A 27234-nucleotide genomic window follows, 5' to 3' on the forward strand; every position below is an offset into this window, starting at 1 on the left:
AACTGCAAAGAAGAGGTTCCCGTAAAATGGCAAACAGCTTTTTTTTTTTTTTCCCTACAAGATAAAAAACAAACAAGACCCTTTAGAAGCCCTCAGCCCATCTGTTCTGGTGAATGACAGCTTTTGGATCCTAAAGCAAGTTCTTGGGAGGAAAAAGAATCACTTTGATTCTTCCTAGATAACCTCATTCTGTTGATGGTGGCTACTTTAGGACAACCTGGAACTGACTTCTGAGACACAAGACATTACAATCAGAGCACAAATTCGATGAGTGTTACCCTTCCTAATGGGCTCCTAAGAGCCTCTTCATTTTGCTTGATACCCTCGGAGGGATCTTTTCCAAATACTTCACTGGCTTTATAACAACTGTAAGATCAGCCTATAAAGTACCCTAATTGGAGCCAACGACAGCCAGCTGTCAGCAGAATGGAACCAACCAAAGGAGGAACTCTGTCTTTTGGCTTGTAAAAATCATACGGCGAAGCAAGGCAGGCAGAGAAAAAAGCGACGAGTGTGACATTTCCCTGGAGTACTCATGTGTTGAAAATGAGTCACGACTTAGTCAGAGAAAACAATGTCTATAAAAAGGGTTAAACAAATTGCTTAGGAAATGAACTTATCAAAAAGACAGCATCTGACACTGTGTCATACCAGACAACTGCACGAGTGATTTATTTGAGAAGGTCTTTTGTGTCAGATTGCAGTGGGAGAAGTAAAGTGCTAACTTAGATTTTTTTTTTCCCAGAGAGAGAGAGAGAGAAAGGAGAAGAAGAGAGGGAGGTATTGCATTTCTTCAAAATAAAACACCTGAGAAAGCTTTAGTCCTTTTCTTCTCTCAAGGGCTGTTTCTACATATTTTCTCACAAGTGCTCTTTGGCTTTCTCCCTCGCAGCGATTGGCAGTGACCTATCTACTCTGTAGGTATAATTTAGATGGCTGATTCACTCAACCACACACTGGCTGGATCAGGGCTATGTGTCTCCTTCAGCAGCAAGTCTACATACGTTCCAGGTAATTATACAAACAAATCACACATGTCATAAGCAAAACCAATAAAATAAAATAAAAAAGTCTAGACACATAGAGTTGTATAATCCAAACAAAAGCCAAAAATTCAGAAATAATCAGCTTAAGAAATCAGCATACAATACCTAAAGACAAGTTTCTACCGTTAAGGTGTAAGTCCAAGAAGGGTTACCAGGTTATGGTTATTTTCTGCCAAGAGCAGTCCTGGTGTACTGAGAGACTCTCATAGGTAGCTCAAAACTAAGGAGGCCTAGGACTAATTCCTTAAAGCATGTAGAAGCAAGAAAGAGTAACCACTGAAAGAAGGAATATTTTCCAAAAGTTTATTAGTGTTCTTCATAGATTTGGAAAAAAAATATTAAAAAGGCATTTATTAGTACTACAAAACATTCACGTGTTCTTTTGTTCTTTTGTTCTTTTGCAAGTCAGCCTTGCAAAATATTTCAACCCATCTCTTCTCAATAATTCAGGTAATACCCTATCAGCACTACACTGCCAGGTCTTCAAACTGGCCTGAGATCTAGCAGTTTATTTCTGTGCTATCAAATACAGAAATGAGCACTGAGAGGTAGGGTTTAGAAAAAAGTATAAGCATTGCCTCGCTCCTCTATTGCTCTTCTTAGAGAAACCAATCAGATACCAGTTTGGCTTAGAGGTTCTTTTCTACCTGAAGAACTACAGACATGTACAGTCTGTTTTTAGGAAAAGGTGTTATTCCACTCTTTTCAGTGCTTATTGTGTTTAAAATGACCAATGTAAGCATTTTTCTGGTTTGCTTTACCCGATAATATTGGTTTAGGTTTAGCAGCACCTCTCTCCATTTTGCCAAGTTTTTGCAGAGAGGCCTTTTTCACCTCAACTTCTCATTTTCCTCCTAATCAATTTATCTTACATTGACAGTCTTCCAAGAAATTCCCCAGGGGGACAACTAGTAATGCTTAGAAAATAAAACTGATTCAGGGTCAAGGCAATTCTTTGGGTTTGGCTTTGACTGATGAGAGAATTTTATGCTTTCATCTGTTTTCTAATTTTCATTAGAAAAATAATATCTTGGGTTTTAACCACATGTACTCTTTCCTATGCACTTCATACAGCAGTCCTCCATTTACTTTTATGTTGTAAAGCCAGAAGGAAAAGGATAGCCTCCCAGGCTCCCTGCATTTCAGCTTGTGGTATGCCTGAATTGGATGCACTTTTTATATACACAGTAACACCCAGCAGATTTGTTCTCCATTGACTTACCTATTACCTTGAATATTGTGAGATTTTATAGATATTAGAAGATTAAAACCAATCAGCTTCTACAGACATTAGACTTCATCTGAAAACTATGTTTACTAGTCAGTGTTTTCCACTTGCCATTGAGGTGACAAAAAACCTACTTTATCATCTACTTTTAAATCTCATACGTGGTCCCGTCTTCTCTGTCCGTTCCACCTAGGATTTATGGATTTCCCCAGGCTGTCTATGAGTACTGTACAACCATAGCGGAGAGGAGGGATGATGGAGAAAGCCTTGGTTTGTGTCTGCTATGAAAACGAGAAACTTGTTTATAGAGCCCTGTTAACTTTTACTACAGCGTTTGGACTTGACTCTGGATAAATATTTAGTTCCTAAACTTGGGACTGAGCCAAAAGTTTTTTAAGATCCCTTTTGAGAACTGCCAGATCATGTTATCAGTTTTTCATCTTCGAATGTTAGTTGTGAGGTGGGTTGTTTTGCATATTCGGCTTGAAAAACAAGTCGTGAATGCTGATCTCGCTCCCTGTTTCCTGTTAAAGTGACTGGGCTGGAGCTCTGCTGGGATAAGTCGGCAAGATTGTTTGGTTTGTTTACTAAGAACAAAGAAAAGAGTTTGATTTAATAAACAGATGCGTTACATTTCATGAAACTGAGTAGGTGTTCTCCATATTTCAGTATTACTACACCTAGATGCCAGGGCCTTTTCTTCTTTCCGTGTCTCATTAACGAGTTGACCCAACTGTGGTTCCAGCTGTTCACTCCAGATCCTTTTTTTATATTTATTTATTTAAAATTCTTCAGGAGAGCTATTACAGGCCTAGGGATTTTGAATGTACCCAATTTAGTATTCTCTATAATTAAACTAACATTTAATGCCTTTTGTCCAGAACTCCTGATCTGTTGGTATGATTTAGGTGGCTTAAATGAAATACTTTTATTTTGGAATCACTGTCTCCAAGCAGTATTAACATCGTGCAAGATACATGGTAAATTGTCTTGTGGATATCCTTTGGCTGGCTCCTATGGAGACTGAAGACATTATTTTACATGTTGTTTATTTTTCCAATGCTAGCAACAGTCTGCTGCTTTTGTCTTTTTCATAATAGTGTTGTTTGGCAAATCTGATTATCTTTACAGCATTGTCTGGTTTTATGAGGTCTAGTTTACTTCTACTGTCCGCTAGGCTCTGGCATATTTCCTGAAATTGCTTTGTTGAATTATGTTCCTTTATTTTTTTCTACTTCCCTTAAGAAGCGCTGTGCCTAGAGGACTCTTCTCTCACACCAGCTGGCAATGCCTCATGCCATTTGTTTCTGTAGTTCTTAATACTTTCTGCCTCTTCTGCAAGGCTTTTGCTTCCTTTTAAAAGCAATTCTTTCCCTCTCAAGCTATTGTATGTCCGGTTCAATCTGCTCGTTCTGCTTTCAAATTCCTCAACTTCATTTGAAATCTAGAGTTTGACATTTGCAGAGGTCTTTAAGAAACCCAGTTTAGGTGTCCTCTCTTCAATGGGGAATCTTCTCCCTTTTTCTGTCTATTTGCAGAGTAAGGCATGGCACTGGTGAGCAAAATATAGCGACGATCCCAAGGATTTGTCTCTCCAGAATTATAATTTCCTAAGGAGTTTCTTTGGGGAAAACAATGTTTTAAATTGTGACCCTTATATTCAGTAGCTTTTTCTCAAATAAAGCAATTTGGAAGTAATGTGATGAACATGGATTATGCTTGCTTCACTTTGGAGCTAAAAACTCAACCAGAGTCCAAGTCTTTCACAAACAGTTCAGAAAGCCAGCAAGGATCCTTTGTATGAAAACATCTGCATTCCTGAAATTCATCCCCATCCCACGTTCACACAAATGCTTCACTTTCCTAAGCAGTAGCTCTTCTTTTCCTCTTACCAAGGAGAGAGGAGAGGTGGCCTCTTCCTTCTTTGCTCCAGCCCTGCCACGTGCATGCTTGGGGGTAACCAGCATCATTCTGCAAGGACGCGCCAGGAGACGAGAAGTGCTGCTCTGTGCCCTTCTTTGCAGGACGTGGGGAAGGTAGTGTTTAATACTCAGCAGACATGAGTTGACAGGCTAGTCGCTTTTGTTAGTCAGGATGAGACAGCCCGGTTATTCAGCATTTAATCCTGTGCAACACAGTCTGACCTCAGACTGAGTGGTAGGCATTTCTTGTTTTAGGAAAAACAAATATAACTTTCAGTTAGCGTTTCCAGAGAGTTGCCAAAGACTGCGATAAAGGAAAGAAAAAGGCATCCAAGTGCAGTCAGGCTGGAGAAGTAATTACAATTTAAAAAGGGAGGCTCTGGGCCACCTGCACCAGCTGTAGGGCTGCCTGCTTGACCTCAGGTGAGATTCCCCCACTTCCAACATGTCTGTGGTTTTAGCTAAACCCAAAGACAGAAGCACAGCAACAGTTAGGAATTGCTAGTAAAGAGCTGTAGCTATTTAACAAAAACCACAGAAAAATACAGGATACGCTTTATGCAGCTAAGAGGAAAAAGAGTTCATTTGATAAAACAAAAGCAGATTTTCTTTGTTGCATAAGTCTTCCTAAAGCTGATACCTCAGGATACTGCAACCGCTCAGGCGAAACGCAACTGTTAGAAGAGCTCTGACTGTTAAGAAACTGCTCAACTTGATCTTCAGCAAGAACTTGTCTGGGCATTTCACTGGATTTCCTGAAATACCAGAAACAATACTGTAATAACAAGTTTCCTTTGAGGGATGAAAAAGAAACCTGGACACACCCTTTATCCAAGCAAGATTTTTATTACAATACACAATAAGGAAAGACTGGCTTGATGAATGCCCTCAAGTGATAATGACAGGTAGGAGGCATCTGAAGGCGCTCAGTTCTCCTGCACACTCGCACACGTACGTGTGCACACACACACGCTCTCTCAGAAGTCATCAGATGCTCACGCATCATTAAACGCTCAATTTGTCTAACAACCCTTAGCGACTGGGTGCGTGGAGGAGAAAGCATTTTCAGTGATTTCTCTATCGGTCTCATGCTAGTTACTGACTGTAAATTATGCAAGAACAAGTTAACTGCACTATCTTTCCAAATTATTACTAGTCACTCAGCAGATCTGACATCCACCCCAGAGGAACACATCAACCTCCTACTGACTGCAAGTGAATGGAGAAGTAGGTATTTATCTCTTCTTTAATCTATCTCTCCAGTCAAGGCTGATCATCATCTCACAAAATTAAAGGAAAAAATGCTAAGCCATTAGTTGGGGAAAGAGGAGGAAAAAGAGCAAGAAAAAAGGGTCAAAAGAGGTACAGAAATCTGATAAAGACATGAAAAGAAGCTGACTAAAAGCAGTTCCTGTTGAACTTACACAACATTTATGTTACACCTTCATAAGCAGTGCAAGTTGTGTTCTTGTGAACTACAGGGACCACATGGTTAATCTTGTTTTCACATATCCTTTTAACTAATTAAAAAATCAGAAGCTCTTATTCAGAGCTCAGTATTTTTAATATGCTCAGATAATGCAATTAACACGAGAAGAAAAGCATTTCAGTAAAGGTTGCACCTTGTGTAAACTGTGAGATCATGCTTCGTATTAGTTTTTATTCTAGATTTCTATTGTAGACTAAAAAACCCCGTATTTTCATCCAGTGGAAAGCTATGCCTTTGAAACAGAATGATCTTCTGTTTATTTCTCCTAGAGACAACACGTGCAAATCTGTGCTAATATTTAAAGGTTTGTCAGACAAAGGTGACTCAGTTTCACCAAAATTGGTGTTAGACTACCTTTGCTGACTGATGATTGCTATTTTCATGTCTAAGTCTGGATACAAAGCTAACAGTTTGAAAGAAAAGGCTTGCTACGGGTTCTTTCCTCCAGCGAACACTGAAGAAAACAATGTGCAGGCATTCAGTGTTCAGCCACTGTGTCTCCAGTTTTAGAGCTTCATTAAGATTATTTAATGACTGTCTTTTGATGGCAATATTGGGAGAAATCTAAACACAACGGCTGCCTTTACAGGTCCATCAAAGCTGAGAAGTATCAAAGGCGAGGAAAACTAGTGTCATGTTTGTGTCCCCACTGAACATGGAGGCTTCAGTAGATTGGCATACGCCATGCTACGTGCTTTTCTAGGAAGGAATTAGATTCGTAGTACTCCTCTATCAGTCTACAAAATTTGAGGAATACCCTGAACTTAAATAAGACTTGCATGTAAGTGGTTTAATCTGTAGTCACCGACTTACAAAAGTGAAGAATTCAATGTTATGGCTAACATAAATCAATTAATCCATTCATTTGTGTGCAAGAGCTTCCCCTCACTGCGTGGAATGTAAATATCCCAAACACGAATTGAGTTACTCCTTGCTGTGTTGCATGAATCCCAACAGAAGGTTATAACGATGCATGAATCATGGTTAAATGTAAAGACAACACATGAGAAAAATCTGAAAGGGAAACAGTACTTTGTCATCTGAAGACTTGGTTGCACTAATTTTGTGTTTACATGCATAATCTTGTGTTTTGCCTCTGACCAATTTTCTAAGCTTCAGAAACACTCCTCAGTAGACATTTGTACGCATACTGACGTTCACTCTGTTGTTTTCTGCAGAGTTGAAGGGATCAGCATGGTATGTAAAACGTATTTCCCTTTGGACCTTATTGTCTTATAATTGCAAACCTTTTAAATAAAGAACAAAGACTGCTTGGCTAATTTGAAACATGAGTAATATTCACACTGCCAGCTCTCATATGTAGCTTTTTAGATTTTCCTTTTTAAACCCAGGTCAAAAGATTAGTTTTTAATTGCTCAGTTGTTTTCAATGCCTGCAAAATCTTTTCAACTCTCCATCATCCTGTGGAAGAATTTTGATGTCAAATGTCAGTGTCTACTTGGCCAAAGGGAAGATGTTGATGTTCATGAAGAGGAGATGTGAGCTCAGAAACAGCTACCTAAAAGGACACTTAAGAGACTGAACAGACTTAGCAGTGCCCACTGACAGAGCTTCTTCTGTTTACATAAATGCGTCTAAAAACCTAGAGCTACAGCAAAACTATTGAAACGACTGACTTCAAGAAGCTCTAATCTCATCTATGAATTCCAGTGTCTTTTAAAACACAGGAGATATTATGAATTTATGCATACAGTACTATTTCCAGACTGTCATTCTGCATGGATTTACCTGAATGTAGAGCAGAGACTCTGTAGGTATGCCAGTGGGAAAGTCTATGGTGAGCTGCAGACCACAAAAACCATTACAGATGGTATGCATGCCTAAGCTATTAAACTTGTTTAATCAGATACGAGCAAAATCTGCTAATTGTGCAGTTCGTTACTGAGAATGCAAATTATAGTCCACATGCATCAGGCATTACCAATCAGATCTGAAAATGGGTGTGGGAATACTTTAAAGAAATTCATTATATGGATTTGATTGCATAACACACAGGTACTCTATGTTTACAGGCTGAGTGAGTGCAGGACTGAACTATGTGAAGATGTCTTCAGGCTGATGTGCAAGGAACCAGCATTTCAATCAACATCCAAGCTTCATTTTTCACTTCAGAAAACAATATATTGATTTATCCTTGTTTCCCAGAAAAGTCTTTGATTAGAAATGTCAAGATAGCATCAATAAAACTTATTTGAAGATACGATAATGCAATACTAAACACCTATCTCTTACTGCCAAGTACAGACAGACTGCTTGAGGGGAACGCAACTCACTACTTACAGTTCTGAAATGAGGTAAACAACATAAAAAAATCCCAGCACACGTGAACAGGAATGTTCCTTATGCCTCAAATCAAGCTCTACACAAGGCTAAGATATCAACATGTCTCTGCCCACTCTTGGTGAAGGCTGTTTCAAAATGTAATACCTCCCCCATGAGAACGATAATTACCTTTACCATCATTTGCGAGTGAGGCTTTAATACCTCACTTGATCTTATCTTACCAGATGAGTGACAGGTCTATCATACTCATGAATGAAAGACAATCATCTCTCCTTACTACTAACATACCTTATGAGTCCTCAGCTTAGGAGAACCACACACGTCACTGAGCCAAGCAACGAGATGGATGACCTGGAAAACCTGCACAGGCTCTGTGTAGCTCATCTCTTCATCATCTTTTCCCATTGAATCCATTCTGCCTGTTCAGTCCAGTACAAGCACGTTCAGCCTCAGCTGACTGAAGGGCTACAGCCCACTCCCAGCAGGCAAAATTTTATGAACTGTTGATTCATGAGTTTACTCCTGCACTGTGGAACTCCTTGCAGCCCTGAATTTAAATCAGACTTCTGGAAAGACACACTCACTTGAAAATTGGTTTGACCGTTCCAGAAAGAGCAGATCAAAAGTTTCAGCAAAAACTAGTTGGGAAAACCAATTTGAGGAAGACCTCAGGTTCTCCCTAGAGAGAATTCTGTTGTCGTTATGATTGTTTTAAGTGCACAGCTATAGCATATTACTCACTTATCTTCCTGTGCAAATCTCTTACAAGAGGGCAGACTGGCCACACGCATTTAATGTCTGCAAGTATTAAAGCCTGTACATTAGCAAAGGTTATCAGTGACTAATAGGTAGCAATAACAAAGGTTATCTCCTCTCTGAGCCCTGAACTGCCCAGGAAAATAGAGACATTCAGGATCGTTGACTCTGATTTCTCATCTCTGTCTAGCTCATGAGCTAGCTTTTCTCCTACCACAGAAGGGTTCAGGGCTGGTATAGATCCACGTACTTGCTGTACCAAAGCTGTGATAGCACAGCTCTATAGGTCTGAGGGCAGAGCCCTCGGGGTGGATGTGCCAGAGCCGGGCACAAGCCCCCATGGCCCTGGTGGCCCCTCCACAGCGCAGCACGGCAGCACCCCAACCTTGGCAGAAAAACGCACGGTGTGAGGGGCAATGGCCTCCCATACTGAGAACGACACACTTGAGAATGAAAAGGAGGAGGAAAGGACACAGGCTAACATTTCTTGCATTTTACTGAGCTGGCTTTTACTCACACTTTTACCAGTTCGTGCATCGACTGTTGCTTTATCTTTTACATACCATGCAAAGTTGAAGAGCTCTGGATGGTCAGGTAGCTGGATTCGCATTTCTGTGATTCGATATCCAGGTCTCCAATTTTTAAGATCAGGCGTTTTCCCGGAGGCACTTGGATTTTCTTTTCACAAAGAGTGTAGTTTGGGTATGTCCCAGGATAGTTCTTGGATGCCAGGGTCCCACTGTCCTGATACATCACCGTGTGCCCACATCCATCCCCTGCAGTAGGAGAAGAAGCAAGGAAGAGAAACAAAACGTACTCCTCAATAAAAAATATGTAAGAAAATACCGGCCACATAATCATGTCTCATGTAAGCTTCCAGCTTTCAAAGAAGTATTTTGTAATACTCTACCTCACTTGTGCTGTTGTTGGAACATAGGTAACCAAAATAAATACTGTCATATTTCTCCTGTAAAGCAGCAGAAAGAAGGGTTGGAAACACTCATGAGCTAAGATGTATTTGACAGTGCTGTACAAACAGTGTCTCTGGCTTTCTGTTTTACAGCCAAACCCTACTGAAACCCTGGAGATGGAATTCCACATGTAATAGGTAGGATCCTTCCTTAAATAGATTGTACCCAATTACTATTCCACATTTTGTTTCCGTAGAAAGAGTCGTCACAGAGAGGGTCTCTGAATCATACATGAAAGCACAGACATGATTTAACTACTTACTATCACGGACCTGACTCATCTTATTTTCCTGTTGGTTTTCTTGTGCCACTTGCATGATGCAAAAAGCACAAGGGACAAGGCAAAGACACAAGAGGGACTTTAAAAGTGGGATGCGCACCGTTACTGGTACTCAGGCTACTTCACGGCAGCGTGTCCGGAGATGTAAGTGCTGCTGCCTCCTTGCTCAAGGGGTGAGGGTAGGCACTCACAAAGTGGTTTTTTTTGTGGTGCTGTGTAGGAGCCAGCCCAGCTTTGGAGCCTTTCCTTGGTGGAGAGGCATCTGAGGAGCAGCTGCAGCAGAACATATGACAACAGGAAAAGGAGCATGGAAATACATAGGGGGTTGTGGGGACTGACATGGAAAACAGGAAGCGTCAACGGAGGGGAAGGAAGGAGGTATCACATAAGAGACCTTGACTACTAAAGGAAGCAATTTTTAGTGAACTATTTAAAAGTGTACTAGTAAATTAAAATTGATATATGAAAGCTTAAGCCATTTCATTCTGCTGAATCTTCAAAATAATGGAAAATATTGCAATAGTGGAACTAGTGCCATACGTACACGCATGTAATAGACAGTCCTCAGTTTTAGGTCAGTTAGGGCATGGGCACTCTTTACATGGGAGTCTTGTATACTGTTACCATTTATCACTGCGAAACTGAAGTTAGTCCTAGAAGTGTTCATAAAATAAAGAAACCTGCAGAGCTGGGAATTCACAATGTTCACTTTACCCATATCCCAAAATATGGGGATATTTTGGTTAAACTGATTTGGTCTGTTCATTTTAATTACTTTCTGAATTTCCTTCCACGGTCACTAGGAGGAACAAATTTAAGATTTGATAAGATTATTTAAAGGTGAACAACTAGAAATGAAGTGTTGATAAAGAAACGTGCCATACTGGGGGTTGTGAGGAAAGTGACATGCTGTGCAAAGATAAGCTCCAAGCTATCTAACTTTGACTCCCTACTATATAATTACACTGCCATTTCATCCAACTCACTCAACTGCTTTTTCACAAGCAATAGCATTTATTTGGAAGCTTTATGATTATTACTAGCTTTGTTACCTGCTATTTGATTTTCTTACAGGTTCATTCTTGGAATAGAGGTGAATACAAGACATAGACCCCAAATCGTAAAATGTATTAAATATGGTTTTTCAGACATCCTTGTTCACACACTTTAAAAAAAATATCTGTTGTTCAAGTTTGTTATCCAAGCTCTATTGATTTCAAAATGCATAGGAATATAATCAAGATGAAAGACAAACTGACCTCTTGAGCAAATCATCTTTTTAATGAAAACTTTCTGCATTGGGAATAAAAATATAAAGAGCAATACAATACATGAGCTATCAACTTTCTGAACCCAGAGAGGGACCCACAGAGGCCCAGGCAGTGTAAAACCAGATCACTTCCAACAGGACACAGGACAATCTTGCTGCCTCTATAGCCAGCTGCTGTGTAGTAAAAAAGAACTGCCCGTGTCCATTAGTTTAAACTGCATGTTTCTGACTGTAAGCACTTGCTTTAGCTGCGCTGATGAAAATAAAGTAACTACAATCTGGAGCTTGGTTTGCAACTTATCCTCATTGGGAAAGAAAAGGGAAAACAAAGGGAAAAGTTACACAACCACAACAAAATGTCATGGGGATGAACTCCTTAAAATGAAAGGTCTAATAGTCCGCATCTCGCTGGGCTACATTCTGGCCTGTGTCACCTTGGTACAACCCCAAGGATCCTTTGTGGTACAAAGCTCTCCTCAAAAAGCTGAAAAAACACCGCTATCGTGGCAAGACTCTGACAACTGTCCAGGTCACAGAGCATTATATTTCTGCAGAAAGTGTACAGGCAAAACTGTGCACCAGAGACCTCAGTCTGCCATCCTCTTCTGTCGAGGTTATATGAGGTCTTGTTCCCAGGGAAACTCCTTTTTTTAAAATCTGCCTTTGAGTCATGGTTGAAACATATTAGCACCAGAATATCTTTTGAGCTAAGAAAGCAAATAAATGTTGTTTTCCAACTTTTCACTGGTGGACCATGCTCATTCAAACACTCCAACTGATGAGAGGCAAGTGCAGCATCATTCTGAACCTGTAATGGCTTCTATTCTGCCTGCCTGCCTCAAAGGAAAAGGCTATGACAAAACTTGTTCGCCACAAGAACCGAAGCAATGTCCAAAAAGTCGGACCAACTCCTAGTGACTGTTGCTTCTTGCAGAGAAGCCTGACTGCATGTCTAAGTTTTTAGTTTCTCAGCAAGATTACCAGAGCAAAGAAAAGTCTTACACTGAAATTTGCTGGAAAATGCACCCTAGGAAAGGAGTCTGAACGTATAGAGGGAAGGTAGAGTAAAACTCAGGATCTGATAATTCATTCAAAGAGAGAGTTAATGACCAAATGTAGTAAAAAACCTCATAAATATAACCCCACTATATACCAAAGGCTCGTAAACAGAGGCAAATTGTAAGGAATTCAAAACATATCCCTGTTCACATTTTCAAATGAAAAATATGAACACTACTACTATTAGTTTTGTTCTTATTGTTATTGTCCACATGAAATCTTGATTTTCAGTAGAAATATATTGGCCAAACCTTAAACACATTGAGCTTAAAACACAACTGCTTGTCCTTGTGAAAAATATGGTTTAAATACCTGATGTCACACTCTTTTCTATAGGCACAGCTCTTCTGGCTGGAAATATGTGCATTCAACCAGTCAGTTCAATGCAGGACTTCTTGCTAACACTAAATTTTCACTTAGCATTACTTCTGAGAACTGCTTTTTATCACCCCATTTGGCAAGAAGCTGGCAGCCTTGCCTCAGACATCCAGGTTTCATCATTTCTCACTGGACGGGAGCAAAGCAAAATATTTGAGCTCAAAATATTCATTAGCCAGAAAGTCTAAACACGCTTAGATATAACAAAACCTCTCCTCAGCACCAGGAGTTACTAACAGCACATCAAATATGCTTTGTAAACCGAGTTCCCACGGGCATTTGAACCAAGATCAAGATCGTGGTCTCTGGATCGTGAGCGCCTGCCTGTTAGCCTATGCTCAGGTTGTAGCAAAGATCACAAAGCACTGGAATTAAGGCTGTTTACCATGTATAAAAATAGTCCTCTGTGGTAGACAGTGGAAATAATTCCCCAAGAAGTGAGAACCACGACCGGCACCTTCTGCCGCAGCAGCGGGGCATGCCGCTTGCACCTTGCCCTCTCTCATACGGCACTCACTGAGGGCAATGCATGAGAGTAAAACCAAACCTGGGACCCCACCAGAAGAAACCAGTGCATGACCCTGCAGAGAGGGTGAGAAGACGTACCAGGTGGCTGGCAGGTAGCACCACTTCCCATCCTCAGACACACGCATGATGGATGTACATGGGAGAAGGTGAAGGAGTATCTCCAGGCAGCTGCATCTGGGCTGGGTTTGACCATGGCTGCTGGCATATGGGCAAGAGGGCCATCGCCAGGATCTAACCTGCCCAGGAAGGGTGTAGGTGATGAAATCACTGCCCACAAACAAGCTGCAGCCCCACACCATGAGCTGCCCTGGACACAGCCCCTGACGGATACTGTGGCTTTAGCAAAACGATGGTGGCCCCAGAAACAGCAGAGTCAGAGATCTCTGAAAATAATGCTAGTTCCCTGAGGTACCCTCCTGCCACCCAGAATCACATGGCTGTGCTGACTCTCTCCTCCCATCTCCTCCCAAGCCCAGCGCACAAGCTGAGCCCCAGCCCATTACTCCTGCGCTCCCCGGGCTTTTCCGATCCTTGCTCCCACACGCGACTGGATGTGCTCAGCGCCTTCATCCAAGCGCTCAGCGCATCGCCCTCTGAGTTAGCGAAGCGGCTACAGTTTTTCAACGAACTGCTGTAAAGTTTCCAAATGCTGCACCTTTCACTAAACATGTTTATACCGCCAGCTACAAAACAGTTACATAGCATGATATCAAAGTGCGCTTTCAAGAGCATTGCTACAATATCCTGGCAGCAAACAGCTGCCTTTTTCATCTGATTCACCCTCGCTAAGCAATTAATAACGGACTTGGACTCGCTCCAGGGCTAAATACGCATTATACCCAGGCGTGCTCACGCACACAGCCGGCAGCTCCCTGCCCTCTCCCACCCCACTCCATGAACCCTGTCGGGCACCAGCATTCCTTTCTTGGCCTCTCTGGCTACAGACTCTCGCTACCTGCTGTCCCTTGGCTACTGATCACTTCCCACCGGGACAAAGACCCTGAGAGTAACCTTATTTCTCTCCAAGTTTGGCATCCCTTTGGATGCCCACCTTCATAGTGGTGCCTGGGACAAGGTGTGCTTCCCCTACTCCACCCAGAGACCAGGGTGCAGAGCCGGTGGGGGACTTCCAGCTTCTCCTTTTTCCTCCCCACTCCTTCCCTTGAAAGTAAAGAGGTGTTTATACCTAAATTTTGGATTCAGCCAAAAAAATCAATGTTTTCTGAAGAGCTATTGCTGCAAACAGACATAGCCAAAGCAAAGAAAATGCCACTGGGTCGAGGGTATGGCTTTGTGAGCTCTGATGGGAATCACCATGAGGAGAAATGAGATTTGTCTTGTCTTCATAGAATGGAATCATAGAATGGTTAGGGTTGGAAGGGACCTTAAAGATCATCTAGTTCCACCCTCCCTGCCATGGAAACCCTCCACTACACCAGGTTGCCCAAAGCCTCATCCAACCTGGCCTTGAACACTTCCACGTTGCTTTCCCTGAAGTAACAACTCCAGCTCATTAAAAGGTACAATAATAACCGAGTCAAGAAGGAGTTCTGAGCCCATGTTTGAAAGAAAATTCAAGTTATGCATAAGAACAGATAAGTATCTAAAAACCAAATCAACTCTTTCCAGTCAAACTTGTGCCCACCTTGCTCATGTGGGATAGGAGAAAAGACCAGGGTGAAAAACAGGGGGTTTTGCCAGGCGCCATCCAAGTCTACTGGCCTGGTCAGACGACACTTTACATTTTCCTACAGCTACTCTGACCTTCATCACTAACAGAATCACGCATGTTGCAAACATGAACGGGTTTGTACCTTCAGTGCTTTCTGAGGTGATGGAGTAAAATCCAGGGCTAAGCACTTCATCTCTAACTCTCTGTCAACAAAGCTGTGTCAAGAGCATCAGCTCTTTACTGCACCGTTATAACGGAAGAGAGAGACCACCACGCCATCGGGACCTAAACTGGTCACTTCTCTAGAGAACGATGAAGGTGTCAGACCTCAGTGCTTTTCTTGGCAACGGGCTCAAGCAGGCAACAAAAACGAAGGGCAACATTGTAGGCTCAAGGCATCACTGGGTGAGCACGGACCTCCAGTCCTCCACCTGCCTCCCCAATGGCACTGGGGCCCAGAGCCACCCAAGTCATGGGAGGTGGGGGTGGTGACAGCGTTTTTGAGGATTTCACAAACCATCAATTTCAGGGCAGATGTCATTTACACCAGCTGAGCAGCTGGCTGAGCCCTGCATGTGAAGTAGTATATAAATCCACAGCAGTTTTTTTTTTCAGAAGTCCAGCTTTACATTCCTCACAATATTTCATGGAGACTGGAAAGACAGTTTTCAAATAACGAAAGGAACCACTGAAAATTAAGGCAGGTCCATATTCATCTGGAAAAACAGTGACTGCCATCTTCCATGGCCTTTAAATTATTACTAATATCTTTTCAAGATATTCTTCCCACTTTGCAGTATAGCCTGCTGCAAAAGGAAAAATAAATATTGTGTAAACTTTTTTTTGAGTTGTATTTAAATCTGTTTAACTTCATTAGGTTCCTAGGAAACATTTTAACCCCTGTGCTGCAGCAGTTCCTCAGGACACCCATTTTGCTGCCCAAGCTAACCAAGCAGTGGCTGGGAGGAAGGCTGGGAGCAGAAAAGGAAGGTAGAGCAGCAGAAGAAACAAAGGAACATTGTGGAGTGCTGATTTCGTTGCCCAAATTATTTACTTACCAACTTCAAAGGGATGCAAAAGGAGGAGGTCAAACAAACCAGTGTGTTTTCCCCTCCTCTTCACAGACATTATTTACTGCAATGTCCCTCTTAAAGTAGGAATGAGAAAGCAGCAAATGATCTCCAATTGGTTCTGCAGCAGTTCCATAAATCACAAATTCTCACCATGAGCCCAGCTGCGATCGCCCCTCAGCCGTTCAGGCTGTGGCTTTCCTCAGGGTGTCCCCTGCAGCCAACCTCAGGAGATGCTTTGCCTCTAACATATAAGAAGTTATTTAGGTAATCAGTTGGATCGCCATCATCAAGGAGAGAAAAAAATCCCTGACAACAATTCTAAGTGTCTTATCTAGCAAAGTAGCTTACAACTGTACTACCATTTTTCAAAGTTAAAGAGTTTTTTTAGGAATTGCAGGCAGAGCCATATGCCGGTAGCCAGGGAAATCTTTACAGCTGTGCTGACCTGCATGGGAGTGACTTTGCTGGATTGCCACAAACAACCTGGGCAGCCTTTACTACCCCAGAAACCTCTCATCTTTGCAGAAGTCTGCAAAGACAAAAACCTAGTGAGACTTGAGATTTTATTTATTCAGCTGCTAGAATGTCAAAAGAAAGCAGAAGTCTTATGAACAACTTCTGTCAACAGGAAGCCATGTGCCACTGAAGAGGGTACAGTACATTTGGCATTCAGGTTTGCAACCTTAACAAGTAATAAAGTAAGTCTTAAACACAAATGTGAACCAGAAAATCTCACATTGAGACTCTTTCAGTTTCACTGTAACCATAAAGACTTGATTAATTTTGCTGCTTAACAAAATAACTTTCTGGAGAGCAACCATCTCATCTGCATATACATCTTGGGGACTCGTGTCAGGATGAGGACTAACAGTACCTGGCTACATTTACACAGGAGACCTCAGTGACAAGGTGGTTCAGATTACCATAGAAATCACAGTACCAAAAGGAGAAAATGGCAGCTACAGCCTGGTAGTCGCTTTTCTATGAATTATTTATGAGGACACAGGATTAAGAGATTGCTGCATTCTGTAAAGAACACGATCCTGCAACATGTAAGGAACAAGGTTTACACAGAAATGTAAACAACATCATACAGTTTTCTTGCTTTGCTTCTATTAAATATGCAAATTGTAGCAAACTAAGTTTGCCTTTGTTTTTTAGGATCACTATCTGGTTCCATCACAATCTGTGAAAGACAGACAGTACCAGAGCACATGTCAAAAATAAGTATGTTTTAGTCACTGCTTCCAGGACTTAGGCAGTATACCCAAATGTAGTCTTCCAGAGAAGTGAGTTTTAGCACTGGAATTCGCTTTTCAGCACTCTAAATACAGCACTCTTGAGCTTGTGGGTGTGAGAAAACCTCTATGCCTTTTTAACTGCTGCAACAAAAGAGATTTGTAACTTTTTATTTATTTATTTATTCCCTCCCTGCGTAACTGCATTTAATATTTTTTGATGCTTTCCTTTTATGGAGGTGGCATATTGCTGTGATTGACCACCTCAATATTTTATTAGCCTATGCATTTTTCGAAAGAGAAGCAAGAACGGAGCTACACATTTATGGAAATTTCAGAGGAATCTTCAGCGTAGGGTTCTCTTTTTGCAAAAGGAACGTGGATTAAGATACACATCCCCATTACGCATCTCAAGTGCAGAGGTACTGAGAAGTTCATTGCCCAAGCACTTGTAACTGCACACTCAGAGGAACTTTGAAGGACTATAACTAAATGGTAAGACAGGCTTGCTTCTCCACCAGCCACCCACGTCAAGTAACTCGGGACCCTGGTGAAGCTTCAGTGCTGTAAAGGCTATGGGGAACAAATATCCCACAGACAGGGGTTTCTTCCCTGTCCCTCTTCACACAACATCCCAGCAACGTGGCAGGGACACGGGGCCACACCAGGAGATGCAGCCCCCTTCCACCCCGTGCTGGGCTTCCCCTGGGTTGGGGGACGTTGTGCCATTAGGGCACGTCCTCTGATTCTGCTGATTTGGGGCAAACATGCAGTTGGATTTTCATTAAGGGCTTTTTCAGCCGAAGTAGGAAATGCTAATCTTAACTGAGAGACATATCATATATATGCAAATTGTTTGCTCTACTTTCTCCATCTGTTTTTTTCCCAGGTTTTGCTCTTCGCTGTGCTTTACTGGAGATTAACTTACAGTATATAGCACTGAATTTGGACTGTGTGGGAAACATATGTTACAAGCTCAGGGCCAGACTCGAATATTGGGTTGCACAGGAATAGGAATATTCACAGCAGTGCTAAGGACTGACAAACCCACGGGGACAGGAAATTCAGAGGCACCAGGGTAAGGAGAGGCTGAAGCAGAGCTGTTCCAGTTACAGTAGCAGGTGGAAAGGCAAGATTTCAAAACAGCTTTAATTTGGGTAACAGGAAATGGCTGAACATGAAAGAATGAAACTACCACTCTCCTTTTTTAAACATGTAATTCCCCTGTTAGTGTGATACAAGTCAGGCAAGATTGACGGTTATCAATGGTTAAGGATGGTGTTTTTTCTTGAAATCAAGCCTGTTCCAGCTTACTTGAAAAATCATACATTCACCTTTTTGCCTGTATGCCTAGATGGAATATGCAATTTGTTAGTAAGAAAGGACAACAGAAAGCACATCACTTTTCTCAAAGCAAAGTGTGCAAACTCCTCATTATCCCCAAAGTATAAATGAACAAATATCTCAAGAGAATTTTAATTGGTTTGTGATGGAAACAGTAACTGTCATTTATTAGCAAGACACTGTTTTCTATTTTGCTTTTTTTATTCAGTCAACCTAACTTCTAGGAAACTAGCTCCACGGTTATTGCAATCTAACAACAAATAGTTCCTTACAACTCCAGTAGAAATGGAAGTGAAAACTAAAGGAACTAAGATGAAGATACAGTCAAAGAACTTGTGACCTGGAGCACTGAAAGCAAGAAGTGCCTTTTTTCAGTATTCTCACACGACCAGCCTGCCTGGTACTCCTCAATGTATTAACCAGAACAGTACACTCAGAGGATATATAAACCAGGAGATTATGTAATCTCTTTGGTTCGCTGTGGTTACATATAGTTGTTGTGAAATATATTTTAAATTAAAAAAGTGGAAAGGAAAGCAGCCGCACTATTACTTAAGTACTATAGTGTTGGTTGTGGTCCTCTACACGTCCCACAGCGTCATTTCTGTGTCTTCTGTGATGCATTAATATGAGACTGCATAAAAAGTATTTTCTAATGGATTTAAAAAATAGTGCAGAAGAGAATGTTTTATGCCACCCTGTGTACACCACTTATACCGACACTCCATAAGTTCATTTTATTTGACTGGATTTTCTTATTAGAGGTAGTACTAAATAATCATATTCTCAAGTTTTGAAACAGAGTACAGCAGAAAGGTCTGAACAGCTTTCTACTCATCTCAAGAGTAAATACCTCAGCGTAACTGCTCAATTTATTTTGCTGCAATATTGTTTTACTTTCCACATAGAGAACACGGGCACTGAATTTCATCTAAAAACCAGCAGATTCATTTTCAAAACACAAGCATTAGCACTTCTTGAAAATCGTACCTGCTTTAAAGACCACAAGCCTCTTCTGTCTGTGACAAAATACTAACAGATCAGCAAGCGCTGACTCCTCCTTGGGTTTGAAAATATTAACATTTATGTCCCAAGTACTCATTGCCCGTGGCTCAATACTTCATATTACAATATTTTTAAGTCTTCAGTTCTGTGGCTCCCAGGCATTGCAACTTCAATTCCCCTGTACCATGCTGACACAAGAAACATCAGATAATACAAAGCCCTGGCTTCAGGAGCAAGTTGAGGCAACAGCGAGGGCAACAGCCCCAGCGTTAGCCATGGACCTTGCTGCCAAAGCCTCCCAGTGGAGGGGGACCCGCAGGATCATCAAATTTATTTTACAGGTTGAAATGTATTTTTTACACTTGGAGGACAAAATGGACTTTTTTTTTGTAATGAGTTCGTTTTTACAAATGAAGTGTAGCTGACTATTAAGTCAAAGCGAGCCACCATCACAGAACTGGTGTGGCATCAGAGCAAAATACAAGCAGATTCAGGCGGAAGCTGCACATCTCCATTCTGCGCAGTTACCGCAGCTGCAACAACAAGGCTCAGGCGCGTAACAAAGCCGTTCTGTTCGGAGGGGTGAAGAAACCCACCTACGTTCCCAGTGTTTTGAGGTCTCTCCTCACTACATTATGAAGAAAAGTTTTGTTTGACTTCTGACAGGACACACAGGCCTTTGTACAGCATGAGGGATCGCATCCAGAATTCCCCATGTGTTTTTGTAATTTGAAATAAAACAAATAAACACAATTTTTATTCAGTAGACATGAACATCTGGAAGATGACATCAACATGACTTCAACTTTAATGTCAAAGCGTTAGACTGAAATCCAATACTGTTGAACAATTTGTGGTGAAAGTGCCAGCAACTTGAACATCACAGATTAAAACTGTGATGGAAACAAGGTTTCCACAGCAGCTGAGGGAAGAAACAGCGTTTTAGAGCTTTACCAAATGCTTGATGAGCATTATTGTAATTGCAGTAGCAGCTTGAGCCTAAAGGTGTGATACCACATATTAAAACGAAGATCCTGGTCTTGTAGAAGGCCCTGGATCTGTGTTTCTAGCCTTGCCCTACTCTGCCTTTCCCATTTATTCTCTTGTCCCACCTCGCAGCACTTGAAAACATCTTTACTGATGCTTTTTGGAGGTGGTCAAAGAGATCACGGGTTGGGCACCCTCATCTGTCTCCCCACCTCACAGAGGAGCAGCACAGAGCTGCCACCAAACAGCAACCGCGTCCCATCATGGAAACAGAAATAATGAGTAATGGTGCACTGGGACTGGAAATCCTGCTCAGGGAGTCTGAGAAAGTCCCACCACTACCAAACTAAGCCTTCACATCTCGGAAGGAAACTCCCGAGAGGCAGGTCCTGGCTCTGCCGAAAGAAGAGACAGGGAGAAAGGGAAGGAAAGACAAAGTATTTCCTCCTCGTAATGGTCTCAGCTCCCAGGCTTAATTATAAAGGATCAACCATCCTAAACAAAACTACTGGTAGCCTCTCCATGTGCAAGCATCCAGCCAACCTCAAAAAAAATGGCTTTAGCACTCACGCAATTTTCACAGACAAAAATCAATTTCATTGTAGTTCATAATTTATTCTGAAGGTAAAAATTAAGATATCTGTATACTCTTCCAACTAGTCAAACCACTATCCTTTTTCGTTTAAGCAACACGATTAGGTTGTCCCAGTTTGAAGTTTCCTACTCCCAGCTGTAATGCTAATTAAACCTTTTGGGGAAGTTGTGTGCTCATTCTTATGCATTGCTATTAACATTTTTTATTGCAGATAGTTGGGATCTAATGCCATTCCACAGAATCCAGTCAGAAGGGGTTTATTTTGATTTTGTCTGGCTAGTTTTATTCTTAGCAGATGGTGCAAACCCATGTGTTGATGAGTCCAGGCCACAGGAGAGTGTCTGATATGGTATAGACAGCCTGAAACCTACAGTGATGTCTATGCTGAGGACTTCAGTGCCCACCACCACTCAGGACCACACTTCTTAGCATGGTTGTGTTAGCTCAGATGGGCTTTCAAAACTGTGCTACTTCTGGTACCTAAATTGGCTTTGAGGCATTTCTATACAGTAGCATGAGCATCCTCAAAGTCGCTGTTTTTCAAACTATTTTTTACTGGGCTACACATGAAGCTCCAGTGGACTAAAGGTGGAACGGTTTTGATAAATATAAATGAATGTATTTTTGCATATGCAAATCAACAATTTGCACAAAATATGATTCAGTAGCCATGCGTGTTACATGCATGTGCAGGCAACAATTTTCCCAAGGCATTTTTTATCTCCCTCCTTTGTCAATGACACTCCCAGTGGCCTCCCTGCCTCTGATCTTGTTTGAAATATGTCCCTTGATAACCTAAAGAGAAGTACATATAAAGGCCTTAGAGCTATTTATAGCAAAGTCTGTGCGACTGAAAACATTGCAGTTTGGATGTGGTGGGTACACGCATTGCTTGTGAATGGCAACCGGAAAACTGCTGCCTCCCTCCTTAGCAATTCCAGTCAGCGTTCACGAGGCAAGATAGAGGGAGCCAAGGAAGGAAGCAGACATAAGGACAAAACGCAAACAAACTGAAAATTTACCAATCGCTTATATTCAGAAACTGGAGGGGGGTGAGGGTGGGTGCAAGAATAGATTCATCTCTCTCCATTTCAAACTGCTGGAAACGGGCATGCAAAGTGGATTAGCATGATCACACCAATATCCTTCAGTACGGGTTTTGTAGAAGCCCCTGAGAACAAGCATAATCTCTCATAATTACTGCGTATGCTGTTGTCACATTAAATAACAGCCTTGCCTCAAAATGTTTAAAAGTCTGCTGCCCATCGATTCTTCCAACTTAGCTTTGGGTGCAACTGTCAGCAGATCCAGAAACACTGCCAGCAAAGTTCACGTTCAGGTGCTGATCTGCAAATCCCACATGATCTGGTTTCATTGCTGTGCTTTATTTGAAGTGAAAATAAATGAGTTGCAGCAAGAACAGTGGCTTAAATCTTGTTCTTAGAATAAAATCCCCATTCCTCTTACACTTTCCTACAAACAATCAACCCTCAGGTCAGTGGTAAGTCCTACTGGCCAGAAATGTAATAGAAGACTCAAAACTCTGAGAAGAAAGTCTCAGTTTCAACTCAGATTTAGATATCTGCTGCCCACAATTACATGGTTTAAGGTCTTGCTCAATAAGACCAGAAGAAAAAAACAGAATGGTAAAAGGCAAAGATAATATGTTCAGGTTTGCCTCCTGTCTGCCTTGGATTCAAACCACTGGAAGACCTTTAGAACAGATACCAGGTCAGGCACAGCTGCGTGAGGTTGGCAGGCTGGGAACAAGATATATTTCATAGTTGTCAGCAAAGAACTGGCAAATGAAACCACAAGAGAAGTTAGGATCAACATACAGCAGAATAAAAAGGGAAAAGAAGAACCTTTTATTATAAATCCCAAAGATATTTATTACTCGTGCACAGTCATAGATGTGATATTTGTCCCCAGGTGAGACCTACTAAGCTCACAAGTATGTTTTAATTAAAATCAGTTCCCTAAACGCTCAGCTTTTCTTATCATCATTCTATGAACAACACAATTCCATGTTTCATAGATGTCCTTGGACAATATACACATATAATATATTTTAAGAGCAGAAAAAGTGCTGACACCTGGGCTCCGCATAGTCACGCTCAGATATGAGCCATGCTATGAAGTAAACAAGCTTCAGTGGGAAAAAAAAAAAATAAAGAGAGGCCTTTCCTTAATTTAAAACTCAAGAGAACATAAGCTATAACAACAGCTTCACCGTTGTTCTGTAGCATCCCTTAGGAAAAACTGAAGAGTAAGGTGAGCTGATCCAGAAAAAAAAAAAAAAAAAGCAGGTTGCGGAACCAGCTCACAAGAAGCTGGAATGTACTACTTTATTTTTAAAAATGAGTATTTTCAAATCAATATATTTAAACCAGCACATCTTTCTTTGAACCAGCTGGTGGGAGACACCAGTGGTGACAAGATACAGAATTAGCTGAAACTCAAGCCTGATTCACTCTGGCACTTCTTGTGCTCCTTTACAACTTTTCAATCAAGTCAAGAAACTTGTGTAACAGGAAGTTTGTATCCACTTACCCTTATCTCCTTTCTCCACTGGTGTGACTTTAGAACACTTAGCCCCTAATTTATAGGGTGATATCGATAAACAAACAAATAGAATAACTATCCCTCTGAGAAGAAAGGACGGATGGGGGTCAAAATCTCTTTTGCTTTCTAGACACTGGACAGACTATCTTGTAAATTTGGGTTTGGTCCAAAGAGGACCAGGTAAAATATTCCTTTGTGTTTTCATGCTGTTGGTTTGACAGTAGAGACATTTTGAATGTAAATACAAGTGCCTATACCAGTTAATTTGAGAATACAGACAAGGTATAGGATTCATACTTACTGCTTGCTATCACTTTATGCATTTAAACCCTTAGAAATCCCAGAAAACTTAGCTATTGCTAACTGACTCTTCAAATTACTTCCTCCTTGATGTCACCATGTGTGAGGCAAACATTGGTGAAAGAAAAAACAAATAAAAACAAAACACCAATGAAAAGAGAGGACTGAGGCATTTTTTTTTCCCTGCATACATGTTTCTTAGAATATATCAAGCTGGAGTCTCCAAACCGGGAAAGACATTGAGGACAGAACTGCAAATCTTCAAGGAAAAAAGACTACCACATGAAGTCAACAAGCGGAAAGGTGACACAACTCATACCAATTTTCCTTTCTGTGGAGATCTGTATCAGGAATCTCTGATAATAGGGAGTTATGAGAAAAACAAGTATAAATCAGCCGAACAAAGTACTTTGTACCACTGCGTGGATGCAGTGCTAACACATAGCTCTGGGTTCTGGAATTTGCAGCCAAGTTGAAACATTAATACGGGGACTATTAATTTATCTGAATGTGTTGCCAAGCTCATTACGATGCTTAATTTCCAGTGTTAACTGTTTTACCAGTAGCTGTCAGCCAATTCTAAGATGGATGCATCAGGCCATGCAATGCCACAGCTATAAGACTGCAACTCCTCGGTGGGAGAAGCCGGCTGTGCTTGTGATTCACAAGGAAGCCTAACTGCGAGCTGCATAACGACACAGCAAAGAGAACAGTTCCTGGGCTCTTATTTTAGCAAGCTGCAGTGTCACAAAAGGTTTTTGCAAGATTCCCATGAAACTTTGTCCCGGCACGAGTAAGGGCATTTCTGTTTCTCAGTGAGGCAGCAGGCGAGCAGACCTGCCTATATCCAGCTGTGGGACAGGGGCTGCCAGCCCTAACCACGATCCCAGCCCCGGCCGGAGCCGAGGAGGTGCTGCCGGTGGCCGAGCGCCGGCCGCCGCGCCCGGGGCTCCCGCCGGGGCTGATGAGGCACGGCCGGAGCCGGACGCCCAGGTAGCAGCGGGAACGGCCAGAGCCGCTCCCCGCCTCCTGCCTGCCACTTGCCGGCGACTTCTCTCCACTTACTTGACTTAAAAAAAAACAAAAAACCCACAAAAACGCAAAAACCCAACAAAAAAAGTCCTAATTAACGAAAGATCAAGAAAGCCGTAGTATACATTTACCGTAAGGCCACTTACCACTTTAATCCCGTAGCTACTCAGACACGGGGATAAACCCGGCGAGGATTAACCAGGTCAACTATATACAGCCCCGAGAGCGGCTCAGGCTGCGCTCCCGCGGAGCAACGAGGGGAGGACGGCGGGGACAGCCCCCCCACCCCACCGCTCACCCCCGGCTCAAGCCAGACCCCCTCCGGGAGGCCGTGCAGACCGGACCCCCTCCCCGCCCGCCCACCCACCCCCCGGACTCACCCAGCTTCTCCGCCCGCAGCCAGAGCGGGGCCGAGGCTCCGAGCAGCAGCGAGAGCAGCAGCGAGGGGGCGGCCCGCGCCCCCCCGGCGGGGCCCATGGCTCCGGCTCTCGGCGGGGCGGCCAAGGCACAACTTCCCCACTTCCCTCCGGCTCCTTTCTCTTCCTCTCCTCCTCCTCTTCCTCCTAGCCGGGGCGGCTCGGGGGCCAGCCCGCGCTCCCGCGGAGGGGGGCGGCCGCTTCCCGGCATCCTTCCCCCCCCCGCAGGTGTTTCTGCGGAGGCGGAGAAGGGGCCGTGCGGGGCTGCCTCTGGCCCCGCGCCGGCTGCAGCGTTACCGCCTCCCGCCTCCCCAGCCCGGGGCTGGGGGTGGAGAAAGGAAACGGGAGAAAGGGAAGCGCCACTATTCCCATTGGGCTGCAGCGCGTGGTATCTCCTCCTCCTGCCGTGGACCGAGGGGCCGGCTCGGCCCCGCCGCCCCCTCCTCTTCCCTCCCCTCCCCTCCCCTCCCCTCCCCTCCCCTCCCCTCCCCTCCCCTAGTGATGCTCTTCCCACCCGCCGCTGCTCTAGGGGTGCTGCACCGGGGCCGGGGGGGGGCTCCTCGCTGCGGGCCGAGTGGTTACCCCAAACCCGCGCAGCCCCGAGCACCGCCTGCAAGCCCCCCGAAGTCGGCCGGCCGTATATATGTATATACGTACACATACATGCACATACATGTGTATTTTCGAGCACACAGCATTATTTTCCCGTTTGCAGGCTAATTCTCGGGCGGGGCGGCGCTCCCGCTGCCACAGCGAGGTGGGGTGTGCGGGGAGGCCGCGGGGTGCCGGACACGAGTGGGGCCGGACGGGGCAAACAGGGGCGTCCGGCTCCTGCAGCGGAGCTGGGGTCGCGCTGGCGCTTCCCGCCCCTGTGACCTGCTCCTGGGGTACCATCTGGGCACAGGGGTGCAAAAATACACGTTTAACATGTGCGAGCTTTTGTGCATTAAAGTTCTGCGCTGATTTATTACGGATTTTTTAAAAGTATGCTGTGGGCAGCTCCCTGCCCCGGTGGGGTGGCCTCAGCTGCCCGGTTCTGGAGAAGACCTGTGGCACAGGGAGGACCGCAGGTGCATGGTAAGAAAACGGCTTCAGTTCCAGCAGCCGCAGGAGACTCGCACATTAAGCAGGCCCCAGCGGTTGGCCTTTTAAAAGTATGCCGGAGAATTCAAAGTAGCCCATCTGACTCCATACAGCCTCTTCGGGGATGAGTTGCTACTAGGCAAGTAGATTCACGCTGCTGGCAGGTCAGAAATACTGTGATGCTGTGCTAAACCAAAGTACATAATTAACTTGCATGTCCTAAGACAACTGATAATTGTTGTAGTATTTTAGAAAAAATCACGTTTAGTAAACATTTATTCTAATTGAGCTCTTGTTTTGTAAGTGTTAATGTCTGGTTTTTAACTTTTCAGACACCGTATGTGATCAGGCATATTTTTTTAGCATGTACCCAGTACATTGCATTCTTGGTATATGTATTTAACACAGGTTCTTAGTAGTTGACACTTACCCCTTCTTTGCAAAGGAGAGTTGGAAATCTAGAATAAAAAGTTAGACATGGTGTAAGGCAGAGCATTCGTTATCACAGCAGTTTAGCGATCAGACTAATCCTCACTGGACCTCGTCTGCGAGTACCAGCATCCTTCTGGCTGAAGGAGGTTGTGGTGGGTCACTTGCCTCAATAATCTGAAGGCTGAGAGGCTTTTAAAGAGGAATATGTCCATGTGGATAAAAGTGGCATGTTACAGTACTTGTCTCACAGATTGTCGGGAA

General features: G+C 43.0%; 1 protein-coding gene across 1 annotated transcript in view; it reads right to left on the reverse strand.

Annotated features, from left to right (window-relative positions):
• DCBLD1 (discoidin, CUB and LCCL domain containing 1) overlaps positions 1-25669 on the reverse strand; it is a 47322-nt gene extending 21653 nt beyond the window's left edge. Inside the window, exons 1-2 of the mRNA XM_086632119.1 lie at positions 25423-25669; positions 9309-9521 (exon numbers count right to left, since the gene is read on the reverse strand). Coding sequence (XP_086488245.1) covers positions 9309-9521; positions 25423-25669 — 460 coding nt within the window. The remainder of the gene's footprint in view (positions 1-9308; positions 9522-25422) is intronic.
• Between the last annotated feature and the right edge of the window lie 1565 nt (positions 25670-27234).

The sequence above is a fragment of the Tauraco erythrolophus genome, chromosome 2 (genome assembly GCF_009769465.1).
Source record: "Tauraco erythrolophus isolate bTauEry1 chromosome 2, bTauEry1.pri, whole genome shotgun sequence".
Taxonomy (NCBI): domain Eukaryota; kingdom Metazoa; phylum Chordata; class Aves; order Musophagiformes; family Musophagidae; genus Tauraco; species Tauraco erythrolophus.